General features: G+C 42.7%; 1 protein-coding gene across 2 annotated transcripts in view; it reads right to left on the bottom strand.

Annotated features, from left to right (window-relative positions):
- LOC105291597 (maltase-glucoamylase, intestinal) overlaps window positions 1–24,474 on the bottom strand; it is a 78,675-nt gene that overhangs the window by 26,475 nt on the left and 27,726 nt on the right. For both annotated transcript variants that reach the window (XM_011359467.2, XM_023530263.1), the window contains 22 exons: window positions 23,668–23,780; window positions 23,251–23,376; window positions 21,931–22,062; window positions 21,670–21,786; window positions 20,676–20,789; window positions 18,871–18,955; window positions 17,019–17,136; window positions 15,729–15,900; window positions 14,155–14,271; window positions 13,442–13,596; window positions 12,542–12,626; window positions 11,696–11,752; window positions 11,092–11,216; window positions 8,545–8,633; window positions 7,848–7,897; window positions 7,238–7,405; window positions 4,977–5,129; window positions 4,432–4,632; window positions 2,835–2,989; window positions 1,593–1,761; window positions 1,235–1,331; window positions 334–446 (listed from right to left, as the gene is read on the bottom strand). In XM_011359467.2, coding sequence (XP_011357769.1) covers window positions 334–446; window positions 1,235–1,331; window positions 1,593–1,761; window positions 2,835–2,989; window positions 4,432–4,632; window positions 4,977–5,129; window positions 7,238–7,405; window positions 7,848–7,897; window positions 8,545–8,633; window positions 11,092–11,216; window positions 11,696–11,752; window positions 12,542–12,626; window positions 13,442–13,596; window positions 14,155–14,271; window positions 15,729–15,900; window positions 17,019–17,136; window positions 18,871–18,955; window positions 20,676–20,789; window positions 21,670–21,786; window positions 21,931–22,062; window positions 23,251–23,376; window positions 23,668–23,780 — 2,711 coding nt within the window. The remainder of the gene's footprint in view (window positions 1–333; window positions 447–1,234; window positions 1,332–1,592; window positions 1,762–2,834; window positions 2,990–4,431; window positions 4,633–4,976; window positions 5,130–7,237; window positions 7,406–7,847; window positions 7,898–8,544; window positions 8,634–11,091; window positions 11,217–11,695; window positions 11,753–12,541; window positions 12,627–13,441; window positions 13,597–14,154; window positions 14,272–15,728; window positions 15,901–17,018; window positions 17,137–18,870; window positions 18,956–20,675; window positions 20,790–21,669; window positions 21,787–21,930; window positions 22,063–23,250; window positions 23,377–23,667; window positions 23,781–24,474) is intronic.

Genomic DNA, 24,474 nt, shown 5'->3' on the forward strand with positions numbered 1-24,474 from the left:
ATTAAATAACCTCTTGTGCATCGATTTTTTCACTTGTAGATTGGGGATAATAATAGTACTTGGTGCACCATCACCACCATCACCACCATCACCATTGCCACTGCCACGACCACCAAAGGCACCACTATTCATTCTGCTATCCTGCAGTGCTTTGAGAGACTATAAATTTAATGATGACTGGGATGTATTTATTCTTCCTTATTCTGTAATCTTCCTGTCCCCCAGTAAGACCAACAATTCCAGCTCTCATCTGAGAACTATACTAATAAACGTGGGTTTGGAACACAGAATATACCGTATAAATACTTGGTAACCAACTGAATGTCCTCCTACCTCAGTGTACTGCTGAGTGACAAGCTCTGGAGTTGGCCCCAAGAACACATAAAAGTCCAGAACTCCTCCTGTGGTACGGTATGTCAGGGCAGGCGTGGGCTGGAATGTCACATCTGAAAATGCGGGAAAATAAATCAATCAAGAGCCCTTTAATGTGAGGAATTATCCCTGAAATGCAAACCTTCTCCCTCTTCCTGTGCCTCCGTATGGAAAGTGTTTTGTACTAAATCTACACGAAATTGACGAAGTTAAGGTCCCATCTCTGGATTTTTCCCCCTTTGCTGTGCTTTATTATCTTGTTATATGTTTTGTAATTATGCTCTTTTTAATTATCATAACTTTTATTTTAGAATAGTTTACTAATGACGAGAAGTTGCAAAAATAGTACCAAGGATCCCCTCGTACATTTTACTCAGCTCCCCCCACTGATAACATCTTACATAATAACCACTGTACGTGGTCAAATCCAAGAGACTGCCACGGATACAGGACCATCGACACAGGTACAGACCTTACTCAGATGTCACCACTTTCACATGCACGCTTTTTCCTCCACTTCCTGATTTTCCACCTCTTTTCCCATATACCATACAAATTTCCTTCACCTCCTCATACCCCAGAGTGAGTGTTCTGACCCATAGCTTCATCACTAACTCAGACTGTACAGACGGCTCTCACTGGCTGACTGCCAGGATATTTGAGACCTGCTTGATTTTGCTATGTCCTCTTACATGAATTTTGCCGAATAAGAGTTAATTCTTGTTGCCACATGTTACTGGATGGAAATAAACAGAAAGGCTAAACAGAAATAAAAAGGGGGGAAAGACTACCCACAAGATAATAATGAAGATCCTCAGGAATGACTGGTTCACACAACTAAGGGGGTGCTGGATCGTCTCACCCATGGCATTGCTGTTCAGCAGGAGCACTCCGTGGGCACTGCCATCCTCCTCCAGTGCCAGGTAGTAGGGGTGGACGCCGTAGGAATTTTTCTTGTACTGGGAGAGTCATGGGAAGAAGTGGTAGGAGGTTGAAAGACATTGTGGCTGAGAAAGCAACTCGACAAAAATTGATCGATAAGATGTGTCTGGTCTCCTCTATGAAATAAATGCACGAGAAACGAAGGAGCCTGAGAACTGGCCCACTTGTCTAAAAGCGGAGTGGGGCCACCCAAGAGGAGGCAGGGGAGGGGAAGCAGCGAGGGCTCACGGTGTGGGTTGGGAGGGGCGGTGACACAGACCCCGGACGCGCCGCCTTACCCCCGGGGGCTGGTCTCGGGAAAACATGCCCCACGTGTGCCAGTTCAAGTCCCGTCGGTATGCTGTGTGCTCGGTTTCTCCAAAGCCATAGATGTGCCGGGAGGGAAGGCGGGTGGAGATGCGGATGAACATGTCGTTGAACGTGAAGCCAAGGAGCTGAGAATCCCAACTGCAGCGTGGAAGGGTGTAATTGGGGGGGAAATGGGCTGTGCCATTGGCTTCAAGCAGCTGAGTTTTCAAGGACAACAGAACTATGGATTCCCTCGCCCGCACCCAGAGCCCTGTTCATCTTCCAAATGAGACGCAAAGTCTAACGTGAGTAACATCATCATAGGCGCCTTTGCTAAAAGCCTGGGAGCCAGCTTTGCCCTCTGTTCTCCTCTGTCACTGCCTCCAGCATGCTCCATCTAAGCACTGTACCACCTCGGCAGCTACGACCCCTGCCAGCCCCAGATTCCGCTCTTGCTCCCTACCGTCCATTCGCTACAAAGCTGCCAGAGGGATATTTTTTAAAGTTACCTCATGTCATGTCATTACCTTGTTTATAATTCTTCAGTGACCCCTCATGACGCCTTCAAGGCCAAACCCACCAGCGTCGCCTCTTCCATCACCCTCCTCCCCACTTACTATGCTGCTCCCCCACGTTCGACATCTTTCCCCCTTTAATATGCAAGTTTGCTCCTGATTCGTGCCCGTGCACACTCTAGTCCACCTGCCCAAAATGTTCTTCCCACCCCTCCCCAGACCCACCCCCACAACCTCCACACAGGAAGCTCCTTCTCCTCGCCCGGGACCTATTTCCAATGCCACCTCCTTGGAGAGACCGACTGACCACAGCACACAAAGTAACAGTCTCCCGCAACTCTCAACCACCTGCTCTTTCTCCTCCATAACGACTCTCACTCTCTGACCATCTTTATTTATATTTCAACTTAAATCCTCTTTGCTATTTACTCATTATTATAATTCTTTTATCCTAAGAGAGACTTCATCTTCTATAACCACATAATACAGGCACTCGACAAACACTTGTTGAGTGAATCCCTAAGGACATGCGACTACCCCAGTAATTATTCCCACAGGGCTAAAGATTTCTTGACAGAACAGACCCAAAGGAAATAACTTATTCATGAATCTGGAAATGGATAGTGTGATGCTTTGACCAGGGCACCTCCAAGGACAATGGGCCGAGCAATGGCCGTGCAGGGACCATTGATTCCCACCCCAACCGGGGCCATTTACATTGCGGTGCCCGTACTCTTCCGGCGGATTTCAATCCCAAATGGATTCTTCTTAATGAGGACATCATAGAGTTGGCCCTCGGAGGTGCTGGATGGAACCCTGGGTACGTTGAGAGGGACTGGGACTTCATACCGATTGTTGCTGGGGTCGTAAATCTAGGGACAGAGGAAACAGGCTCTAGGTAAGTATAACACTCTTAAGACCTACACCCTTAGCAGGGCCTCGATGTCTTTGACAAAGAGGCTGAGTGATTATTTCTTTCCCTCATCTTTAAGCTTGTAACACCATGGATTTAATTTACATATAAAGAATGATGTCAGACTGAACGCCTGATCTGAGTCTGTCCTACCGCATTCATTTTTAAGGCCCCTATTACGGTATCACATTTACTTTGACATTGGTGCAACTTAGAAAATCAATCTGCAATCAGTTTGGTATTTATGAATATATTACTTATTACTTTATGTGTAGGTGTATGAGTGTATGTGAATATCTGAAAATTTTTCTGAACTGAAAATAAAACAAACCCAAAACAAACTCTACTTGATTAAAATAATCATAGCTGCCCTTGCTAAAATGAGATCGAATTTAATTCACTGAGTATCTATTGTATTCCTGCTGATACTATACTAGGCACGAGAGCTAACTAAACTTAATAAGACACATTATTGTTTTTAAGGAATTCACATGCTAATGAGAGGTGAAAGAGAGGCACCCACAATACTTGGGTAACATAAGCTAAGGTACAGCTATAGAGAAGTGCTTGTGACATTATAGGGAAGGGCAGATCTAACACTTTCCGGGAGACTGAGCCGGGTTCATGGGGGGAAATACAGGCCGAGTCTTAAAAGCTTCGAAGCCACGCACTAAGCACATAAAGGAGATCGAGTCGTTCCTGGTAGAGAAATAAAGGCAAAGGCACAGAGCATTAAAGCAGGGTAAGAAAGAGGCAAATATTTTGGAGAGAGTGACTGTGTGATCGGGAAGTAGAGTCATAAAGAGTCGAGGGTGGAAACCTAAGCAAGTTCATTCATTTCAAACCCATTAGGCGCCTACCACATGCACCAGTGCCACGGGGAGGAGAGAAATGTAAAAGGGCATCACTCCTCCATTAGATGAGGCGCAAGAACTCAGAGTCCAGGCCGAGTCAGGCTGGGAAGAACCTGGCAGGCAATGCTGGATGTCTTTCCTGTACTTTCAATGAACATCTGAGCTCAGAAACACGAAGACAAAAGGACAAATTCCTGTCTTTGAGAAACTTACAGTTTTGTAGAGAAATAGACATAAAACCAGCCCGTCGCTAGTGCTTAGATGTAATTAAATCAGAGGAAAGAAAGAGACCACCACATTTTTATGGCTATTTCACACGTATCCCAAATTTGGTGTTCAAAACCAACCTCACCATCTTATTTGCCCAACCTAGCTCAAACCTTTTCAATGTTCTCGGCCCAGTAAATGTCACCACCATCCATACAGAGATGCACAGTTAACTTGGACAAGCAAACTCATTTTCAGATTCTGTAACCCTGACCAACAGAAAGTAACGGAACTGAAAAGTACCTGACCAGTACTCGATACAGAGACTGTAAACACGTACCTTAAACTGCAGCATGTCATTCTTGTGGTAGGTCACACTCAGACGGAGGAGGCTCACAGGTGTTGAGGGAAAAGCGTTGGCATAAAGAGCAGACTTTAAGGAGATGACCGCTGTGGCCCTATGAGAGTCATACTGAACATCACTGACGGAGTATAGATCTTCGACGAAATAGCAAACAGGGACTCCAGGAGAACCAGGTGCCTGAAAAGTAAAGCCAAAGTCAGCTCAGCATATGGTCCTAGGATTAGTAAACACAAAGGGGCTACAGAAGGCAATTTACAGGGAGATAAAGGCAGGCATCACTGACTTCCCTACACACTCTTTGGTAGTGACGTAAGCTTAAATTCCTGGTCTCCAAGCAAAATATTTGTGGGGGAAAGAACATCTCACTCCTCTCCCTACTGATCCTTCGTACCCAGTTAAAAACTCAGGTTCTTTCAGAAGTCTTTTCTTTCTGTGCATTTTAAGTACAAGTGCTAGGCTCACGAAACTGTAGATTAAGTGTAGAGAATTGTCACGTATGGTGACACCATCAGGGTGGTTACCTCCCAGGCACAGCCACGCGCAACACAGTTTTCTGCAGAAGCACCGTTCTCATCCGGATAACAGTCTATTTTTTCTGCATCCTGTATTTTCAGGTCCCATTCCACCGTGTATACTTCTCCCAGGACGAGGTCAAGTCCTGTGATAAGGGCCACCTGTAGGAATGGAGTGACAAGGAAATTTACCCTCAGGACAGAGGCCTTGCAAGATGTGAGACTTCTTTTAGGAAAGGAAACAGAAATCAGACCAGACTCAACAATTCAAGTCCAAAGCCACTGGAGTTTATATGAAGAGAGCTATTTGGGCGGTAGGTCGGGGGGACTATCCAACAGCAATAGGGCAAATGTCACAACTCTGTGAATCTTACGTATGACATTTTGAAAAGAATTTTGTCAAATGAAACATTTTGTAATCACCCCTTTCCCTCCTCCCCCAACTCCTCCTCTTCTACCTTATTCTGTAGGGAGCGTTTCTCTTCTGCATTTTTCTTGTAGCATAACACACACACACACGCACGCATGAGCACACGCACGCACACGCATGCATGAGCACACGCACGCACACGTGCACACACACGCACACGCACGCACACACAGTGTAATCCCTAATTCAGTTTATCTTCTTGCCCTCCATTCTCCAAACCAGTGTCCCCCATTTATATGGATCGGTGACAAGAACACAGGAACAAGCATATATGGCCTAGTTCTCATCTCCATTCTGCTGTTGAAATTCAGATGAATCATTTCAATTCTCTGGATCCCAGTCTCATCAACTGCGAAACTGGCGAATTGGTAAATTCATTACGTTTCCTTCTATTTCTAACATCCCAGCCTCTTCATTTCTCCAAGACCAAAGCCTCGAAACATTAAAACCTTCTTCATTGACTCCCACACAACACAGTAATTAAGATGTTTAATATTTTTTCTATGTATTTTTCTACTCTAACGAGGCCATGGTGGCTAGAATGAAGCAGCCACTTCCAATCACGAGGAAGAGAAGACCTCAGCTCTGACAACCTGGAGCCACCAAACCAGTTCCAACAGCCGACCGCCCTCTAACCTCTTACTGCAAAAGGAAAACAATCTCAGTTTGTTGAAACCACCATTTTGCTGAATTTCCTGTCACTTGTAGCCAAACAAATCTCAACGTAATGTCTTTCAAAGTCCATCATCAGCCCTGCCTTCTCCGAGGGCTTTGCTCAACTGCTCCATTAAGCTTTAAACTTTATATTAGCATAATATAAGGGTTCTTACGTGTTGGTTTGGATCGCCTGTCCCCTACCCAGTAGTTCCGTGTGTATAAATCATGTCTCCCCACTACCCAAATTTAAACAGTTAGAGTTCCTTTGGTCCTATATCAATTAATGTCTTAAAACAAACATTTATTGAGTTTGTTTTCATACATTCAGCATTCAGATGACTTGCACTTTGGTGTACTCATAACCAAAGAAAACCAATACTTTATTTCTAACTTTATAATGTATGTACCCTTCATGTATGCTGTCAGGACAAAATATCAAATGTCATTGATATCATTATAGTAGAAGACCAAATTTACTTATTTGCTCCAAATGTGAAAGGTCCCCCACAAACTATGCTGACCCAGCCACTGCTAAGCCCAGATCATGCCCGTGGTCAGGAGTATTTGGGGAGAAGGCTCCTCATTATGCTAAGACATCAGTGGAACTGGTTACGACCTGCCCAAGAATGTCAGGTCTCATTACAACTGATGAAAAATTATTTTATTATCATCATCTAACCAAATAAGTAGCCATTAATTAGGCTTGCCAAATTCTTTGACATAAAATAGTTTCTAAAAATGTGTGCGTTAACGTGAGAATCTACACAGCTCAAGAGATTAAAAAAACACACACGCCTCAGACTTTTCGTTAATGGGAATCTCGCCTCCCGCCTTTACCTTTCTAGCATCACCAGCAGCTTTCCAATCTACTTTTCCTCTAATCCTGTTTCCCAGGCTCCTAACTTTTCCTTCTTCTGCCCCGGTCAGAGAGAACAGAAAACCTGGGGTGCATCAGGAAGTAAGGATGAAGAGACCGGTTTTCCCCATCCAGTTTCTCAGCAGCTCCCTCATCGCTTCTAGCTCTGGCATAGTCCTCATTTTTTCTCCTCTCCTCACCCTCCGACTTCCCACCCCAGGCCTCAGAGAGTATTCTGGTCCTTCAGGATCCGTGGCCTTGGCAAGAAGGGACACCACAAGCTATAAAGAATTTGTGATAAACGATCTCAACGAAATGGATTTTTACCTGTAGGTTAGAATCATAAGTGACATTAGGAGAAACTTGACTTGAGACGCCATTATGTTTCACTGTAATGTTGTTAGGTTCCTGGGTTCCAAGGATTTTAATCTCTTTAAAAACTAAATTATTGGGGTCTTTGTAGGTTGACTGCAAAATCTTCACATCCAAGCGGTTCTGCAAAACAAGCACCACAAAGGTCTACCTATGATACACAGATTCTCAAGTCACTCAAATATTCCACGCTGCCTAAAACTGCTCTGCCTGCCTCTCGGCTGTCTTTGCTAATGTGTGCTTAAGGGGTACAAACTGATCTTGATACTCCCCAAGTTGGAAAAGAGACAGAGTCAAATGGATGGGACAGAGAAAAAGACATGCTCACAGAAATTTTTTAAAAACTGCATTTAAAAAACTGAAGGCTTTGATTTATCCATATCATTCTCTGTTTACTAACAGAGATGACTCAGTTATTGGGAATTAATCCATATATTGAAACATGCTCACCTACAGTCATAAATGCATATGAAGCTACAAATATAATTACACACATAAACAAACACGCATGACTCATGGTCAGACAAAAGCTCACACATAAGATCCATAAAAATATACTACTCACTTGGGTGACGGAAAACTCACAGAAGAGATAAACTTTATTGGCCACAGTATCTGAAAGGGAGAGAAAGATGAGTCAGACTCTGGTCTGCCCACCACAGACAAACAGATTTTACTGTGCTGTCCTTGAAGCTGCATCTTGAGAATGACAGGAATGTAGGCAGCGTCTCCCAGGCCAAGCCACTGTTTTCCCTTTTCATTTCTACCTTGACCTTGAAAAGGTTCCCTTCCAAGGGAACCAAGGCATATGAGCCACAAGAGTCGTGAATGTACTGGAGACAGAATAATGTGCTAAGAAGCTAGAAGTAGACACACTAGAAAAGTGTATCCTCACTGCCTCACCAGCATGGATACGTTTTCCATATCATCGACATTTGTTCATTAGCATTTCAGGGGGTGATGTCTATACGGAATGGCAGGAAGAGTCTTGAAAATATCTTTCAGGTTCTCGCTGACAATAAAATGAGAGACTATGAATATTGCTGGCCACTGGGAGAATTCTAACAGGTAGAAATGCGTTTTCCTTCCATCATGGGTCTGTCTACCACTACCCACGAACAGTGCAACCAAAAACAAAATTTTCCTTCTTGAGTGGTTAAGCTTACAGTGCCTGGTACGGTTTCTCCCACAGCTGAATGATCAGCAGGAGTATCTCAAAGATGCAGGGTCGGGAATGGAGACATCGTCACAGCAGTGCTCACCTTTTGTTTCCCCATCGTCCCAGAAAAGCTCCCCTTTTGCTTCTTTGTTATCATCTAGGGCAATGATGAGACCGAGAGGGTTCCGGCGACTGTGGGAGACAAGATTGATTAAGAGATAAAGACTTAAAACTCAAAGAATTTTGTCAAAGGAGTTGGGAACAATTCCTTTGAATTTGAAATGAGAAAGGGTACTGGCAGCAGATGGCTCTGCTTGTCTTCAGGCACGAAGGCAAAATCGACAGGTGCATCTTCCTCTAGAATCAGTAATGTCACAGGAGATAGGAACACCCCAAACATGAGCGATAAACATCTATGTAGGAGGCAAGAATTTAAGCACCAGAGTCACTGGATTAGCTATAATAAAAGCTGCTGATGTAAATATTGTATAGAATATAGACCATTAGAAGAGAAAGAAATCCTAGACAGTGATTGCTTCAGCCTAACGACTTTAGAGACGATACATGCGGGAGAAGTATTAACTGGTGGGGGAATATATTTTTTTCTCTGCCTAAAAACCATTTTGACCCAGAAAGCAATAAAATACAATAACGTCCATTCTCTATAATGGCAACTTTCCTAATTTTATTATTTATTATTTGTTTTGAGAGAAAAGTAAAACGTTCTCATTATCTTTATGTTTCATAACTCAGAATAAGAAACACATAAAACTACTCAAAAAGATGGTGAAACAGATGAACATAGAGGAAAAGGGGGAAAGAAAGAGCCAACGCATCTGGAATCTTTCCTGATTTCACCACTCCTCTCGACTGCCTACCAAGTTTCTGCTCCTGTCGCATCCCTCGTGACCGCAAGTCCCCACTGTATGCTCTCACAGCTCAGCCTTCCATGCTGCCCTGTGCGAGTCAGGTGCCATTATCAACAAAATCACCTGCTTTCATCTAACGCGCATGTATGGAGTGGCTTTCGTTTGCTAGGAAGTGTGAGACAAATAGGTCATATTCCACTGATGACCTTAAACATTGTAAGGAAGATCAAACATATTCACCAAATAATCAAAGAAGGAAGTAAAGAGTGACACAAAAGCTAAAATACAGAAGTCTAAAATGACACCTGTAGCAGTGTGGTAGACTAGATATTCGGGAGGACCTAGACCTTCTGAAGGACCCGCGCACTAAAATACGATTTGGTCCTGGATAAATGACAACACATGTCCCTTGACGGGAGTTAACATGACCCCAAGTTGACAGCAGTCTTGGCTTGCGACCACAGAGAAGGTGAATCCTCTCTAGAGGAACGAGATCCACATTTGGACCCTAAAGATCACCACATTTGAAAAACAAAAACTACTCAATATACGAAGTAATAAGCCAGCATGACAGAGAGTTGGCAAAAACAATTGACAAGTGATTTTGATTCCACTAAGGACTTTAAATAATAGAATTTTCAGATACAAAGTATAAAATAACTGTGATTGAAATACTTAACAATATCAAGGAAAGGAAAAAAAAATCAGCTGAACAGCAAAAGAATTTAAAAAAAAACAATAACTATAAAACTGGAAGTGGCAGCATTTCTTCAGCCAGAAGAGTTGGGGGAGCTTTTTTGCCAATAAAATCTGATTTTAATCTGAAGGATTATTAAGAACGCATCAGGCAAAGATTGTTGAAAAGGATAATAAATGCTGATGTCCAAACGCAATAAAATGGATGGGCGTGTTTGAGGAATAACAAGATTTTTGGCATGGCTCGTTTACAGGTATGTATTAAGGTGTGCCAGGAGACACAGTGAACTTGGAACCAGACTGTGATTGGCCTTGAAAGCCGTACTAATGCGAGGGTTTGAACTTCAAGCAGGGGAGCAATAAGTTGAGATTTCATTTTGGAAATTTAATTCTGGTATCAGAATGCAGAAGAGTATGGAGCTGAACAACTAGAGAAAAAGAAATCAGCTGGTATCGGATGTAGAAGGATTTTCTATCGTATCATAGAAAATCTAAATGTTAAAAATCAAGGTAATAAGGTTCAAAAGAAAAGGCAGGCTTCTAAACTCCAAAGAACTTCTAGTCTATTAAAAACAAACAGGCTCATACTTTTAGAGATGCAGCTATAAACGTGTGCATCGTAGAGTACAGATGGGGTCCATGATTTTAGAATCAAAGAACCATAAAGGAAAAATCAGTGATATGAGGGAGATCTGAAGTGTAGAAGTAACTTTTGAACTCTATCTTGCATCACAAGAAAAAAAAATGGCTCAGCGAGAAGAAAGAACAGGAAAGTTGAGATTTTAGGGGAATGAACAGTGAACTCCCACTCCCTGGAAATGACAGTGAGTCAAGAGCATGGCACAATGGGTGGATGGTCTGGCCAAGGAAGCTAAGTTGATCAACAGACCCCATTTGCTTGGAATTGAGAGGTTTCCCAAGACACGAGACTTTCAGTGCTAAAACTGAAACAGTCCATACACGCCAGAGCCCCTCCCCACCCTCCACATAAAGCGCCGGCACCTTCTGTAAGGGCAACAGATGGGAACAGAAATGACCAGCTCCATCGGCCTCCCCCTTGAAGGAAATACCCAGCCATGCTGTACCTGGCTGCAGTGGTTGTAGCTGGCTGCTGGGTAGGAAAGATGTAGCCTCCTCGAAGGTGAAGACCAATTTTGTCTCCAGGAAGCTCCATCTCCACTTTCTGTTTCCTCCATCTCACTTGGCCCCCCTGATGGATGTGGACAAATCACACACACTGGCATGACAATGCATTCATCTGAATTCATTGTCACCTAGCAGAATTACTGTTTAATTGGGCAATCAAACAAGAGAAGGGGAAAAAATTAAGAACAGATTTTGCCATTACTTGGGGACTTGAAGGAATATTCATGCCACGCTGAGGCTATTTGACATATATTACATGAACTGATAGTTCTGAACAAGTAATCTGACTCACGACAAAGCTCAAATTGTCCATTGGCACCTCTACCTTATTGATGAATAAAGTATATGAAAGTATGCTTTTTGGGTTTTATCATGACTGATGTTAAATAACTTAGGCTCACTTCATCTAATCCACTATGAAATTAGAGAAAACACTACAGAAACACAGTGCATGGACAGACAATTCTCTTTCCAGGGAGGTATCTCGTCGACACGGCTGTAGCTATGGTCTCAAAGAATTTAAGAAAAGTCAAAGCTACTTACAGTCTCATAATCATACCAGACGGCATCGGGCACATAGGCCATCACTTTCTCTGCACCCTGAAATTAAGACAAAATATTGTTCTCCATGACCTGGTCTCATAAAGGGATAAAATAAATTTCTTAGCATTCCCTAGGGGACTTCTTCGCCATAACTAAAAGTGCATAAATAGCCTTTTTTCTCTCTGTTACCGAATCATGCTATACTTCTCCTGGGAATAATTGAGGCAATAACTTGGCCATTCAAAGAAAAAAACCAAATGGAACGATATTAGGAAGAATAATAATAATATTGAAATCTGTATTGTGGGGAAAACTCCAGCTTCACATTGATTACCTCGTTCAATTTTCCAACAGTTCCCACTGACAAGTATGAGTATTATCTCACATTTACAGCTGAGGAACTAGCATGACAACTTGTACCAGATCTCACTGGTACTACGTGGCAGCGACAACAATCACACTCTGAGCGCCCTGACCTCACAGTGAGTGCTGGGTTACTATTCCATTCTGCCTCTATATGACGGGGCAAGTAGTGATCTGCTCTGAGAATCCAACACCAAATGGGACTATTCTTCAACCCAGATTCACCAGCAGATGCTTCTACAATGGTTGGAAACTTGGTTAAGAAAAAAGACTTAGAGGAAAAAAAAAAAAGTACGAGTATCGGATATCCTACTCCCCCTAATTTATTTTTGACCCTGGCCCACTGTCTTCAAGGCCGACTGCCACAGGTGCTGGAAATGGGTTTGGAATAAAGAGAAGGTAAAGGGTTCCGGGAAGAGAGAAGAGATTGGTGGGTACGGGAACAGAAGCAGAGGCACCAGCATATCTCCGGGGAACACTTGCCTCATGCAGAACTGGAGTGATGAGGAGGCCGGGCCCCCATAAAAACTGCTGGTGCACATCCCACGTGCTGCTGTCCCTGTAGAACCTGGAGATTGGAGAGATGTTCACCGAGATTTGGGCTACTGCTTTCTGGAGGCTCCCGCACAGCCTGCCCAAAATGTGCAGGATCCCTGCCTAAGACAAACTCCCCCAAGTCATTCTGTGACACCTATCAGGCCCCACCTCCCCACTCCCACAGCGAGGCCCACTTTTCCCAGCCCATGCACCCGCCTGTTCTTCCCCCAGGTTGGATAAGCTCCTATTCCAGTATCTATGCTAGGCAGGTTCCAGGCTGTAATTATATCCACCATATCTCCCTTCTAAAAAAAATAAGTAAGATAAGCAATATATTTTAAAACTTCAGCTGACTAGCAAGAAGGAACTAGATCTGATCACAAAAAAAACAGCAGCCAAAGAGATGGCAAAAACTCGCCCAAAATAATGAATACATAATAAAGCAGGTATGTGCCTGAGGGCCTAAGGACACCCAGGAAAGTAACTGGTTTTGACAAGGAAAGTCTTTTAAGTCCTAGAGCCCCAACATAGAGCCTTACAAAAGAGACCGTCAAGTTCAAGCTAGCAAATTCTTTAAATTAAGACTAAAGAAACTAAGGATGAAAGAACGAAAATGATTCGTCTAAGATAAAGAACCAGTTCATAGCAGAACAAAGAAAAGACCCCCAAGTCCCACAATGTTGGTATAGTTCCCTCCCCAAAAGGGAACAGTCTGTAATACTTACATGTACCCCTAGGATAGTATCTGGGGAGTGTGTGTGTGTGTGTGTGTGTGTGTGTGTGTGTGTGTGTGTGTAATGTCACCCAGCTGTATCAACAAAAGTCCTCTGGGTTAAATGGACTTACTCGTGCAGAAGGGGCCTGGCCACTGTGTCCCCCCGGCTATGGGCGCGATAGAAGAGGGTGTACAGATAGGGCAGCAGAGTGTAGCGGATGCTGAGGTAGTGTCTGGAGGAATTCAACAGCAGGGAGTCAGCTCCGAAGGAGGCAGGATCCTGGGCCTGGAAGAAAACAAAAGGTTGCAATCGTGATCTGGCTACGAATCACAGAAGCATCCGGAGAATTCCGGACTATTCGTCACAAGGAAGCGTTTCCTTCCTGAAAGACCCCGGGACCCAGACTGCAAACTTCGTCTCTGATCAGCGTAGCTGGGCAAAGGGAGACCATTTCACCAAGCAAGAGGCCACTGTGCACCTTGCAGCTCAGCCCCCCACACTCACTCCTTAAGAGTGCTCTCTCAGGAGACTGCCAGTTAAATAATTTTGAAATATTTCCTCATTTGATTCTCATTACAAAATGAGCAATGTAGATAAAGCATAGAGAGGTTTGATAAACAGACTCGCCATTTCCTTGACTGCAGAGGTCGAAACAGCAGAGGCAGTGGTACAGGGCGTCTTAATGGCACATCATAACCCTTGTTGATTGCAAATGGTAGTGCAAATTAGCCCAAGTGAAGCACCAGGCAGCAGGCTGGCTCCACAGATTCCTTGGCGAGGATGCAGAAAAGTCCAGTCCTAATGTATGCTGTTTATTTTGGCCCTATCTCCTGGGAGACTTACCTTGTAGCCTTGGCCGTTGTGATTCCTGGAAAATGGATAGAATGCTCCCAGCTGCATCCACCGCCTGCAAAGCTCCTCAGGGGCATCCAGTGCGTAGCCACATATGTCAGGACCCACCTGGAAGGTCACAGACTGCTCATGAGCACACCCCACTTTGCTCTCCACCTGGAACCTCCCAACTGAACTCTGCTAGCCTCTTACTGTGAAGGCTAACACAGTGTGATTGAGTTGGGTTACATCCCGTGTCCACTCTTTATTGCCAGGTGACTTTGAGTAAATTACTTAACCCTTCTGTGCCTCAGTTTCCTCACTTTGCTAAAGTGGGCACTAAGTAATAGGGTTTTAGTAAATAAGATAATGTAAATAAAACACTTGATATGCAATAACTTTTTGATGACTAGTAAGTAGAAATATAGCTAATACTATTTTTTATATAAATTTATTTATTTAAATTAGTTTCAAGTATACAGTACATTGGTTAGACATCTATAATGTTCATAAAACGCTCCCCTCAATTGCTCCCTCCCTCCCCTGACCCTCCACCTAGCCATCATATTAATGTTAACTGCATTCTCTCGGCCATAGCTTGTACTATTTTGACCGCACTACTATCAGAATTAATTTTTCAAAACTGAAATCTGATACTGTCACTAGCCTATTCAAAAATCTCCAGGGTCTCCTTGCAGCTTATCTTATGAGCTCCCCAAAACCTGGTTCCGGCCCACCTTTCCAGCATCTCTTCCCATTCCAGTGCTACACCCCAATCCTTACAGACACATCAAATCCTCTTCCTTAGTGCTTTTGTTCATATTCATTTCTCGATCTTAAAATGACCTCACCCATTAGTCTGATGAAATATACCCACTTTTCATTGTTAAACTCAAGGGTCATAAACTCAAACTTCCGTGAAGTTTCTTTGACTTCCTCCCATGACACCCTCTGTTCTGTGTAATCTTGTCAGAGCTGATAAGTCCCTTTCTCAGGATCTCCCTTAATATTTAGTGTTTATGTCCCTGTTGGCACTTTTACTCTAGCTTGTCATAATTATTTGTTTGTATGTGTCTCCTCTTACTAAATTATAAACTCTATGGGGAATGAGAGGGTGTTTCTGTTACTATATTTATGCTTTTCTCCACCCTCATCATACATTCATAGCTTAGTACCTGTACATAGTAGGAACTCAATAAATATACATGTTGAATTTAAACAAAAGATGCCAAAGCCATCTCTTGGGTGTTGGCAATGTTATGCTTCTTCATCTGGGTGCTAGATATATAGATATGTTCAGTTTGTAAAATTCATCAAGGATATATGCAATTTTTCTGAGTATATGTTATACTTTAATAGAAAGAAATACTCCAATGATATCACTTCAAAGTTGAACTTTATAAGACAATACAGGAAAGAACGTCATGGTATCAGAGCCATACTGATGTAGATAAAGCACATGCTCTCAAGATATTAAATCCCTGGGCCATGGAGGGTGGGAGAGGGAAGCTTCACGGTTGGAAACTGTCTAAAATGAGGCTTTCTTGGGACTGAGGTGCAGGAGAGAGCTTGGGATATGGACTCACCATCGGGATGCCGAAAAGGTTGAACTCGAGCACGCCGGGGATGGACCAGCGGAGGTCATTCCAGGTGGCCGCGTTGTCTCCTAACCAGTGGGCTGCAAACTTGCCGGATCCCGCAAAGGTAGAACGGGTTATGATGAAGCTTCTCTTATTGGGGAACACAGTTTTGACAGCTCTGGAAAGGAAGGAAGACTCAGGAGTCAATGTGTGACCTTAGCATGTCTCTGCCCAGCGACATATACCAAGGGTCTCAAAAGCCAATCCCACATTCTTCTCCTCCAGCTCTCTCCTGGTAGGGTCAGAGCTGCTGTTAGAAGCAGACTGCACCATTGAGTAGATTTTATGTTTTAGTTTGTTTTCAGGTGTTTTATGTACATCATTAACTCCATAATTTCCAAGAATTTCCAGAGCAGCCTGAAAAAGCTAGTAACTAGAGATATACAATTTTCATGGCACAAAGGTGAGATTTAACTTTACATGGCTGTACATATACATTGATCTTTCCCATTGTGTAATTTCAGACATCCACAAAAATGAACTTATGAGAGCCCCCTCTTGGAAATTCAATTCTTTCTAAGTGGAAACACTTTGGTCACAATTTTGTAGCAAGAAAAGACATTTTAAAATTATATATGCATGCAGGTACTTTTATAAGTAAATATCTACATTTTTAAAATTAGAAGTCTATCATATACTTAAAAACATTTGCGCTAAAATTTGTTCAACAACTTTCAAGAAGGCTAAAATTATATCATGACTTTGCTTATGAATAAGTGTGGTTTGGTCTGGCTTGTTGCTGTCACAGTTACAGTAAATAGAGAAAATTCTCGATACCTTCTCTTCACTACAGAATTTGAGTCCACGCACAAAGGCAGACACAACACATTAGAAGGATGAAGAGTCAGCATCTAAAATGCCAAAGCGCATGAGATTTGAGTTACTTACCCCTCCAGTCTATACAGTATAGCAGCAAGGAAAATATATGGGCCTCGGACTCATGCAGAAATGGGCTTAAATTGTGCTTTTATAATTTATTAGCTGTTTGACCTTGGTTACTTCTCTTTCTTTTCCAATCTCCCATTTATTTATTTATTCATTGATTCTTCCATTTCCTACATTCCACAAATATTTATTGGATTCTTTCTTCCCTATGTGCTACGTAGTTCCTTCGCTTATTTGATAATAATAACCATACTTATCTTGCAGAGTTCTTAAAAGTAACACAGTGGCACCTAGCACCTAGCAAGATCGATAATTTGACATGTATTAAATCGACAGCAACAGTGGCCTTACTCTGCGGTGGCAATGGCCATGGAGTAGCCATACAGATTGTGGACATCATACTGCTTGCCCCAGTGCTGCACTGCATCCATGCAGAGGGTCTTACAGAACAGGTACCCATCCAGGACTCCTGGGACAAAAGAAGGATCAAGCAGTGAGTACACAGACACACTTTCTCTGCTCGTCAACTGTCATAGAACCTAAAATGGTGGCTCCCTGAGCAAGCATTCGTTGTGGCCATCCTGTAAATGATCATGTAGCTTTCTCACCATCAGAGGGCTATCCATTGGGGGTAGTTTCTCTGATACTTAAAGAAATTGTGCTGACCCACACATAGTCTCCCACCTGGGTGCTCACGTGACGGGAGGCAGGCATTTGGAAGCAAGACAATCTAATTAGATTTAGAGTCTAATTAGATTTAGAGTCTAATTCTTCAAACTGAGCTAAGTTAAGTGGTTTGAAAATAGAAATACTGGATGAAAGTGTAAATTAACTTCTCGCCCCGACTCTCATTGACCATATGTTATAAAGGATGGTTGCCTGATCTCTCTTCCATTCATCTCTTCTTTTTGGCTCCCACTGCACCACTCTAGTTCAGATCCAAATCACCTTTGGATTTTGACTGTCGCAAAAGTTTAGTGCTGGCAAATTGACTTCTGATCTATTGATTGATTCATACTGCACACTAACGCCAGATTACTATTTCCCAAACCATGTGACTATCAAATTTCCCTCTTACCAAAACAGAAATGACTTCTCTCACCAAAAGAGTAAAGTATGAACTGTCTCTCAACATTTGATTTTGACCCATCTGCCTTAATTTCCTATTTTCCCACCAGACTGGAAGTCTTTACGACATGCTACAATTCTAGCAGCTCATTCCTTTCTCTTTCTCTCTTTCTCTCTCCCTTTCTCTCTCTCTCTCTCCTTTCTTTCTCTTTCTTTTTTGTTATTAAAAGTATACATTTTTAAAAATTTTATTTTATTATTAGTTTCAAGTATACAGTATGTTGGTTAGACATTTATATAGTTTATAAAATGATCCCCCTAGTTTCTCCTTCTCTCCCCTGGCTCTCCACCTAGCCATTAATTACTGCTGACTGCATTCCTTATGCTATGCTCCCCATCCCCGTGACCTTCTATCAACTACTAATTTGTACTTCTCCCGTGATAGCCAGAGGGGAGGGGGCTGGAGGGCTGGCAGAATGGGGTGAAGGGTTAAAGAAGTACAAATTAGTAGTTGACAGATGGTCCTTTCTTAATAAAAGATACAATTTGTCTGTGAGCCTTTAGCTTCCTTCAGACTACAGTAAGTGCTGTGGTTTCGGGGCCAAACTGTGAAACACAGCACTGTCCAAAAGTTCAATCAGAGTGCACTTACACCATATTCTCTGACTTTGACTTTGACCCACCACACCACAGGTTCTGGCTTCCCTTCATCCTATGGTCCAGGTCTGTTCTTCACACTCTTGATATCACCAGACTTGACCCTCATCTGAAGACCAAGCCTGGTTACCTGGTCTCTCTATGGTCAGCCCTGACCTGTGGGGGATAACTTCTACAGCAAAAGGGACTAACCCGTAGCCTCTGGCTTCTGCACATTTTCTCTGGCCCTCTCCCTAGAACTATCTTGGACTGTAGGTAGAAGAACTAGATTGCCCCCTTTTGAATTTATGCCTCATTTAGGAAAGCATCGCGTATTTTGATTTTCTTTCCTAGTTTTCTTTTTATATTACCCATAGTCTTATTTCCTTATGTATGCTTATGTACAAACTCCCTTTCCAGGCTCTTCATATCTATGCTCATGAATTTAAAATACCAAATATGCATTGACACTTTAATCAGACTAATCACCAAGACTTACTGGGAGTGAATGGGGGATAATTGAGATTGCTTGTGGAACATCCTGAAAGTGAACCATCAACGAAGTTGGAGACTTCATTCATGTCCTACAAGATAAAGAACATAAACTATTAAGAAAAAATAACACGTCCCCTTATATTGTACTAATAGTCTTTTTTTTTTTTTTGAGGAGTCAGAAAAATAATTCCAGATATTTCTTTTCTAAACCGGTTCTTATGTACATGGAGAGAAATAGATGTTCCTGTCTCCTCTATCCATTCAAGTTTTCATGGAGAAGTTTCTTAAACTCCTTTCGAAATTGTATATGTCTATAACCACTAAAAATGAAAAATTTCCAAACACATTAGGCGAAAAAAGATTTCAATTTATGTGATTCCATATATATCAACTTATACATTCTCTACATATCTAAATATAGTTATGAATATACACACATAAATACATATACATATAAAAATATATACATAAGCAGAGAGTGAGAGAGTGAGCATGTGCCAAGAGTTGTGCAAGTGAGGGGTCCTGAAAGATACTTACCAAAATATTGATAGCAAATGTTTTTGGTTGATATCATTTTAGGGGGTTTCACTTCCATATTTTTTAGCTGTCTGTATTGTTTAAATTCCCCACGTTTCTCTTACAAATAAAAAAAGTTCAACTCTAGAGTTCCCTAAATGTAGCTTTGCATTTGTTTTCATTTGACAATATATGAGACGTCTGCCCTTACTGCAGCCACAATTTTGTCATGCACCTGAGTACTTTGGCTCTGATCAATGTGTCCACGTGAAAGAGCCCTGAACCGGCACTTGGACAATGTGTGTCCTTTGTGACAATGGAAGGAGTATATGCCGTCTTTTTCCTTCAGCTCATTCATTTGTAAAATGAGTGCTGGACTTGGGAAAATCAGATTACGTCCAACCCTAACAATCTGATTTTGATTCTAAGTTACATGTTTGGTAAGATTATTTGAGTAGTAAGATAGGGAATTTGAACAGCAAGAAGACAAAACTCGTGACTATAGAAGAAACGCACAACTCCAACACAGACACTGAAGACACTGAAATTGTTAAAGAGTTTGTGTGCCTTGGCTCAGTCATCAATTCAAACGGAGACTGCAGCCAAGAAATCAAAAGCGGGCTGAGACTCAGAAAGGCAACAATGGCAGAATTAGGAAAGATCATCAAGAGCAAAGATGCGTGTCATCAGAGACCAAGGCTAAGATAACCCACACCCTTGGATTTCTAATTACTATGTACAGGTGAGAAAGTTGCACCGTGAAGAAGGCCGATAGGGGAAAGACATTGATTCATTTGAAGTGTGGGGTTGGAGGAAGGCTCTATGGCTACCCTGGACAACCAGAAAGACGAACAAGTGGATCTGAGAGCAAATTAGGCCTGAAACGTCGGGGGAAGCAAAAATGACAAAACTGAAGGTGTCCTATTTTGGTCACAGCATGAGAAGGCAGGGCTTTTTGGAAAAGACAATAATTCTGGGTAACGCAGAAAGCAGCAGGAAAGAGGAAGACCAAATGTGAGATGGATTGACTCCATACAAGAAGCCATGGGTATGAATCTACAGGCGCTGAGCAGGACTGCTGAGGACAGGACAGTGTGGATGTCACTCACTGACAGGGTCACCAGGAATCAGAGCCGACTCGACGGCATGTAACACACACAGACAAAACAGGCAATACTTAGAATTACTGCCATACTCGCTTACCTCTTCTCTTCCCCCCGTGTTCCATGACTCAACGATAAAATTTCACCTATGATACACAGTCACCTATTAATCAAAACGTTAATAACTCACAATCCAGATTCCATCAAATTCCACTTGGTTGTGGAAAAGCTCAAACTCATTAGCCCACCAAACAGCACACTTGGGGTTGGTATAATCAGGAAACACAGTTTTTCCAGGCCAGACCTGTAGGGGGAAAGAGAAGAACATTGCTCGGAGTAAATTAAATGCGTAGGGAGTAAAATAGAGCGCTTCTGAAGAAATTCCTAATATGATGATGGCAGCAGAGGAACCAGGCACAGGTCCTTTCCAGTTAGGAACGCGAAGCCCTCTAAATACTCAGAGTAAGGGTCAGGAGGAGTCAAATGGTCACCTACGGGAAAATTCGTTTTAAAAATATTGGTTAATCCTTGAGAATTTTCAGCTCTGGTTCACCCTTCCTCTCATTCTCTCCACTTCCAAGTCTAGGAAAGGTTAAGTGAGGGAGAGCGCTACACAAATTTCAACGGGCCCCTTACAAGCTGTGGGCTCTAACCATCAATTACCCTTCTTTTTTTTTTTTTTTTTTTTTTTATTTTCTATCAACTTCCCACCAGACATTATAGTCAGGTCAGCAGAGGTATAAGAAGTGAACCAGTAGATGACACCTTCACGGAAAACAAGGACGCATAAACGTTTGAGAAAGAAGTGGTCAAACTTGTCAAATACTAGAGAAATCAAGTAAGAAAAGAAATGAAACAGTGCCATTGGATTTGCCAGTCAGGAGGTAACTGGTGCCATTTGCCAGGGCTGTGCCAGTGAAGTGATGGGGGCAGAAAGTGGCCGGCAGTCGGCTGAAGAGTGAACAGGAGTGAGGGAGTGAATATTCAACATGGGGGCTATTGTTTAAAGGGATGAAGCCGTGAAGGGGATGTAAAAAGTAGGGTGGCTCGTAGGTCTCTGGAGATGAAAGGACAGGGAAAATTTAGCCCCAGCATAAAATGTAGAACAAAATAATTGCACATACATGCACACACACACACGGCCACAGCCCCTCTACCAGCCCCCAGCTTCCCTATTAAGTTACCTCCCCAATGAGTGGCGTCACTCCATCTGAAGCATTCACCCATATCTTCATATCTGAACCCCTGTCATACGGGCCATAGGGATTACTTGGGGAAGAGCCGTTGGAGATAGCCGGATCCTAAGTAGGGGAAAAATACAATGAAGGACCTCGCTTTAAGCAAGAGGCACTAAAAGCAGCTTGGGAATTGGGGAAGAAGGAGAGGGAATAATGACAAGGGAGTACAAGTACGTGATTTGGGGGGGGGAAAGGTAGGACACGTACCACGATGATGACCAATTTCTGTCCGTTATTGTGTAACTCCTTAGCAAACTCAGGAAAGCCTTTGAAATCTACTGGATTATAAGTGAAGTCCTTCCTCTCATCCATATAATCAATATCGGCATGCTGAACATCCTGAAAGAAGACACAAAGTCCACGGCTCAGCGCCTAGGAATTTTCCTGTTAAAACGAGTTAGTCAAATTGTCATTATTACTATTCATGATAAATGCTGACTGTGTGCCGGGCTTTAAATGGGGCTCTCAATCAGTCTCTGGCATCTAGATGCTTATATTTTCCAACAGCAATTTCAAAACAAATGACGCACTGTTTCCCTAAGGCCTGACTCCACCCTGGAATCAGGGTGACAGCATCATGCTTCCTGGCCCTTGGCATTAAAAACCAGTCTACAATCAAACCGCAGCAATTACAACGAATCGGTAAGGCTATCGAAAACCATCCACTCCCTAAATCCTGCCCTACGCCCCCCATAATAAAGGGGGAAAGGGGCTCCCTCTCCCACTTCTCCCTCTTTTTGCTACCCCACGTTCTGTTCTGTTGGTTCTCTTCTACTTCAAGTCTTCTTTGATGATTATCCTCTCCTGATTTTACCTGGATGATTATAGTAGAGCCCAGACAAAACTGACGCTTGCTTTTTTAGGACCTGGGTGTCTGCCTCCAGGGGAATGGGGTAGGAGAGAGACTACTGGACTCTTTCCCTTTGCATCTCTTGTTCCTTCCTCATTGTACGCCCATATCAAAGGAAAATGGGTAAAGTCTTTACACTGTGACTCGCAGGAACTAAAAAATGATATATAAACTGAATTCCCCGACATTTGGGGCTTTTTTCTCCTTGTGTAGACTTTTTGTCTTTGCTTTCTCTTGTCTTTGCATTTACCCTTCTCTAATAAACTTTCCTTTTGACCTAACTTTGGCATGTGTTTGAATTCCTTCTCACGCTCCGCCAAGAACCCTCTTCTCTCTCAGCATGGAGCTTGAGTCCCCCCACTCAGGGGAATTTGCCTTCTCCTGCATCAAGGTGGGCATAAGAAAATTTTACCAATAAAACATATGATCATAAAAAATAGAGACAAAACCAGATTGGCTCCTACCCCCACAACTGTAGCCTCTAAGTATGATTTCCTACTAAAAAGAACCAGCTCCTTGAAGAAATGGCTGGCCCAACAAAAGAGTCTAGCACTCTGAATCTATAAAACTCTTTATGTTATGTATTTTAAAAACTCAGAGGGAGAAAGTATAGACCGTTATTCTTAGTCCTCTAGGAAACTCTTATTTCTGGAGGAATTTTTTAAACCCTTACTCACGTAAGGGAGCTGTGCAGCCCGGTTTCTGTCCACAACTTCTTTCAAGTTTTCTAGGCTTCCGTAGTCATAACGACTGAGGTGAAAGCCAAGCGTCCAGTAGGCAGGTAGAGCTGGTCGCCCGATGAGCTGGAAGAAATATATGAAATAAAAGTTAGCAAATACTTTATTTTTCATAAAACTTTTTCTAAATGTGGGCTTGGGAGCACAGAATATATTCCATTTCCCAACACACACGAATGTTAGAATGTCAGTCTATTTCCCAGCCCCTTTATAAATCACTGACAGTGGGTTAATCGGTCAGAGCAGATTTGTAATAGCTTCGTATAACGGCAGGTTCTCATGAGTCACGCTTGCATATTAAACTTGCTTTTCTTGCGTCCTATGTAGGATTTCTTCAGTCATGAATCAAGAGTTTACCTCTAGATACTCTTGAACAACTTGCTCCGGAGTGTTTCCCAGGAACACATAGAAGTCGAGAATGCCCCCGATGGCACGGTAGGTGACAGCTGGTGTGGGCTGGAGGACAATCTCTTGAAAGATTGAAAAAGAAGAAAATCAAAATTAGAACTTATTCTGGAGTAATAATCACAGAGTTTTAGACCAAAGCATCACAGTCATCTGAACGTGAATATAGTGATCCAAATGCCTCAGACTTTGTGTGTAAGGTACAAACTCTGAAGATCCAAGTCCACCCTCCCCGCACGTGAGAGTCAAACCATTTGCTCTGTGACAGATTCTGATAAATGGTGACTGGAGTGTCTTAACGACTGAGTCAGGACCCAGGCTCTCATGAAAAAGCAGCCAGACTCATGAAGGGGCCCGGAATAAGCCACTGTGGCATAAAAATTATTTTAAACTGAAGACACTTGAGTTTCTGAAATCTCTTATCAGCCTAAAAGCACAGCCTCCTGAAAGTGCTCCGCTGTCATAAATCCTCTCCTCTGGACCGACTCTAAGCTTCTCTGAGGCAATAAACTGGCATCACATCAAAACAGTCGTTGTCACAGGAATATCGTATCTCCCAGCTGTTCTCCTAAGGGCTCATTTATATCTCCAAAAAAGTCATTTGCTTTCCCACAAGTGCCTTTTACCTCTCCACCTTCTCTAAGAAATCATTTGTTTTGTCCTAAGTTCTTTCCCAACCCCTCCCCCCATTTACCTATTAGGATGGTACGTACGTACCACAAATTGTAACCATCCCTTTGAGCACTCTCGTGCATATGC

Source organism: Pteropus vampyrus, unplaced genomic scaffold, assembly GCF_000151845.1.
Source record: "Pteropus vampyrus isolate Shadow unplaced genomic scaffold, Pvam_2.0 Scaffold48, whole genome shotgun sequence".
Lineage (NCBI taxonomy): Eukaryota > Metazoa > Chordata > Mammalia > Chiroptera > Pteropodidae > Pteropus > Pteropus vampyrus.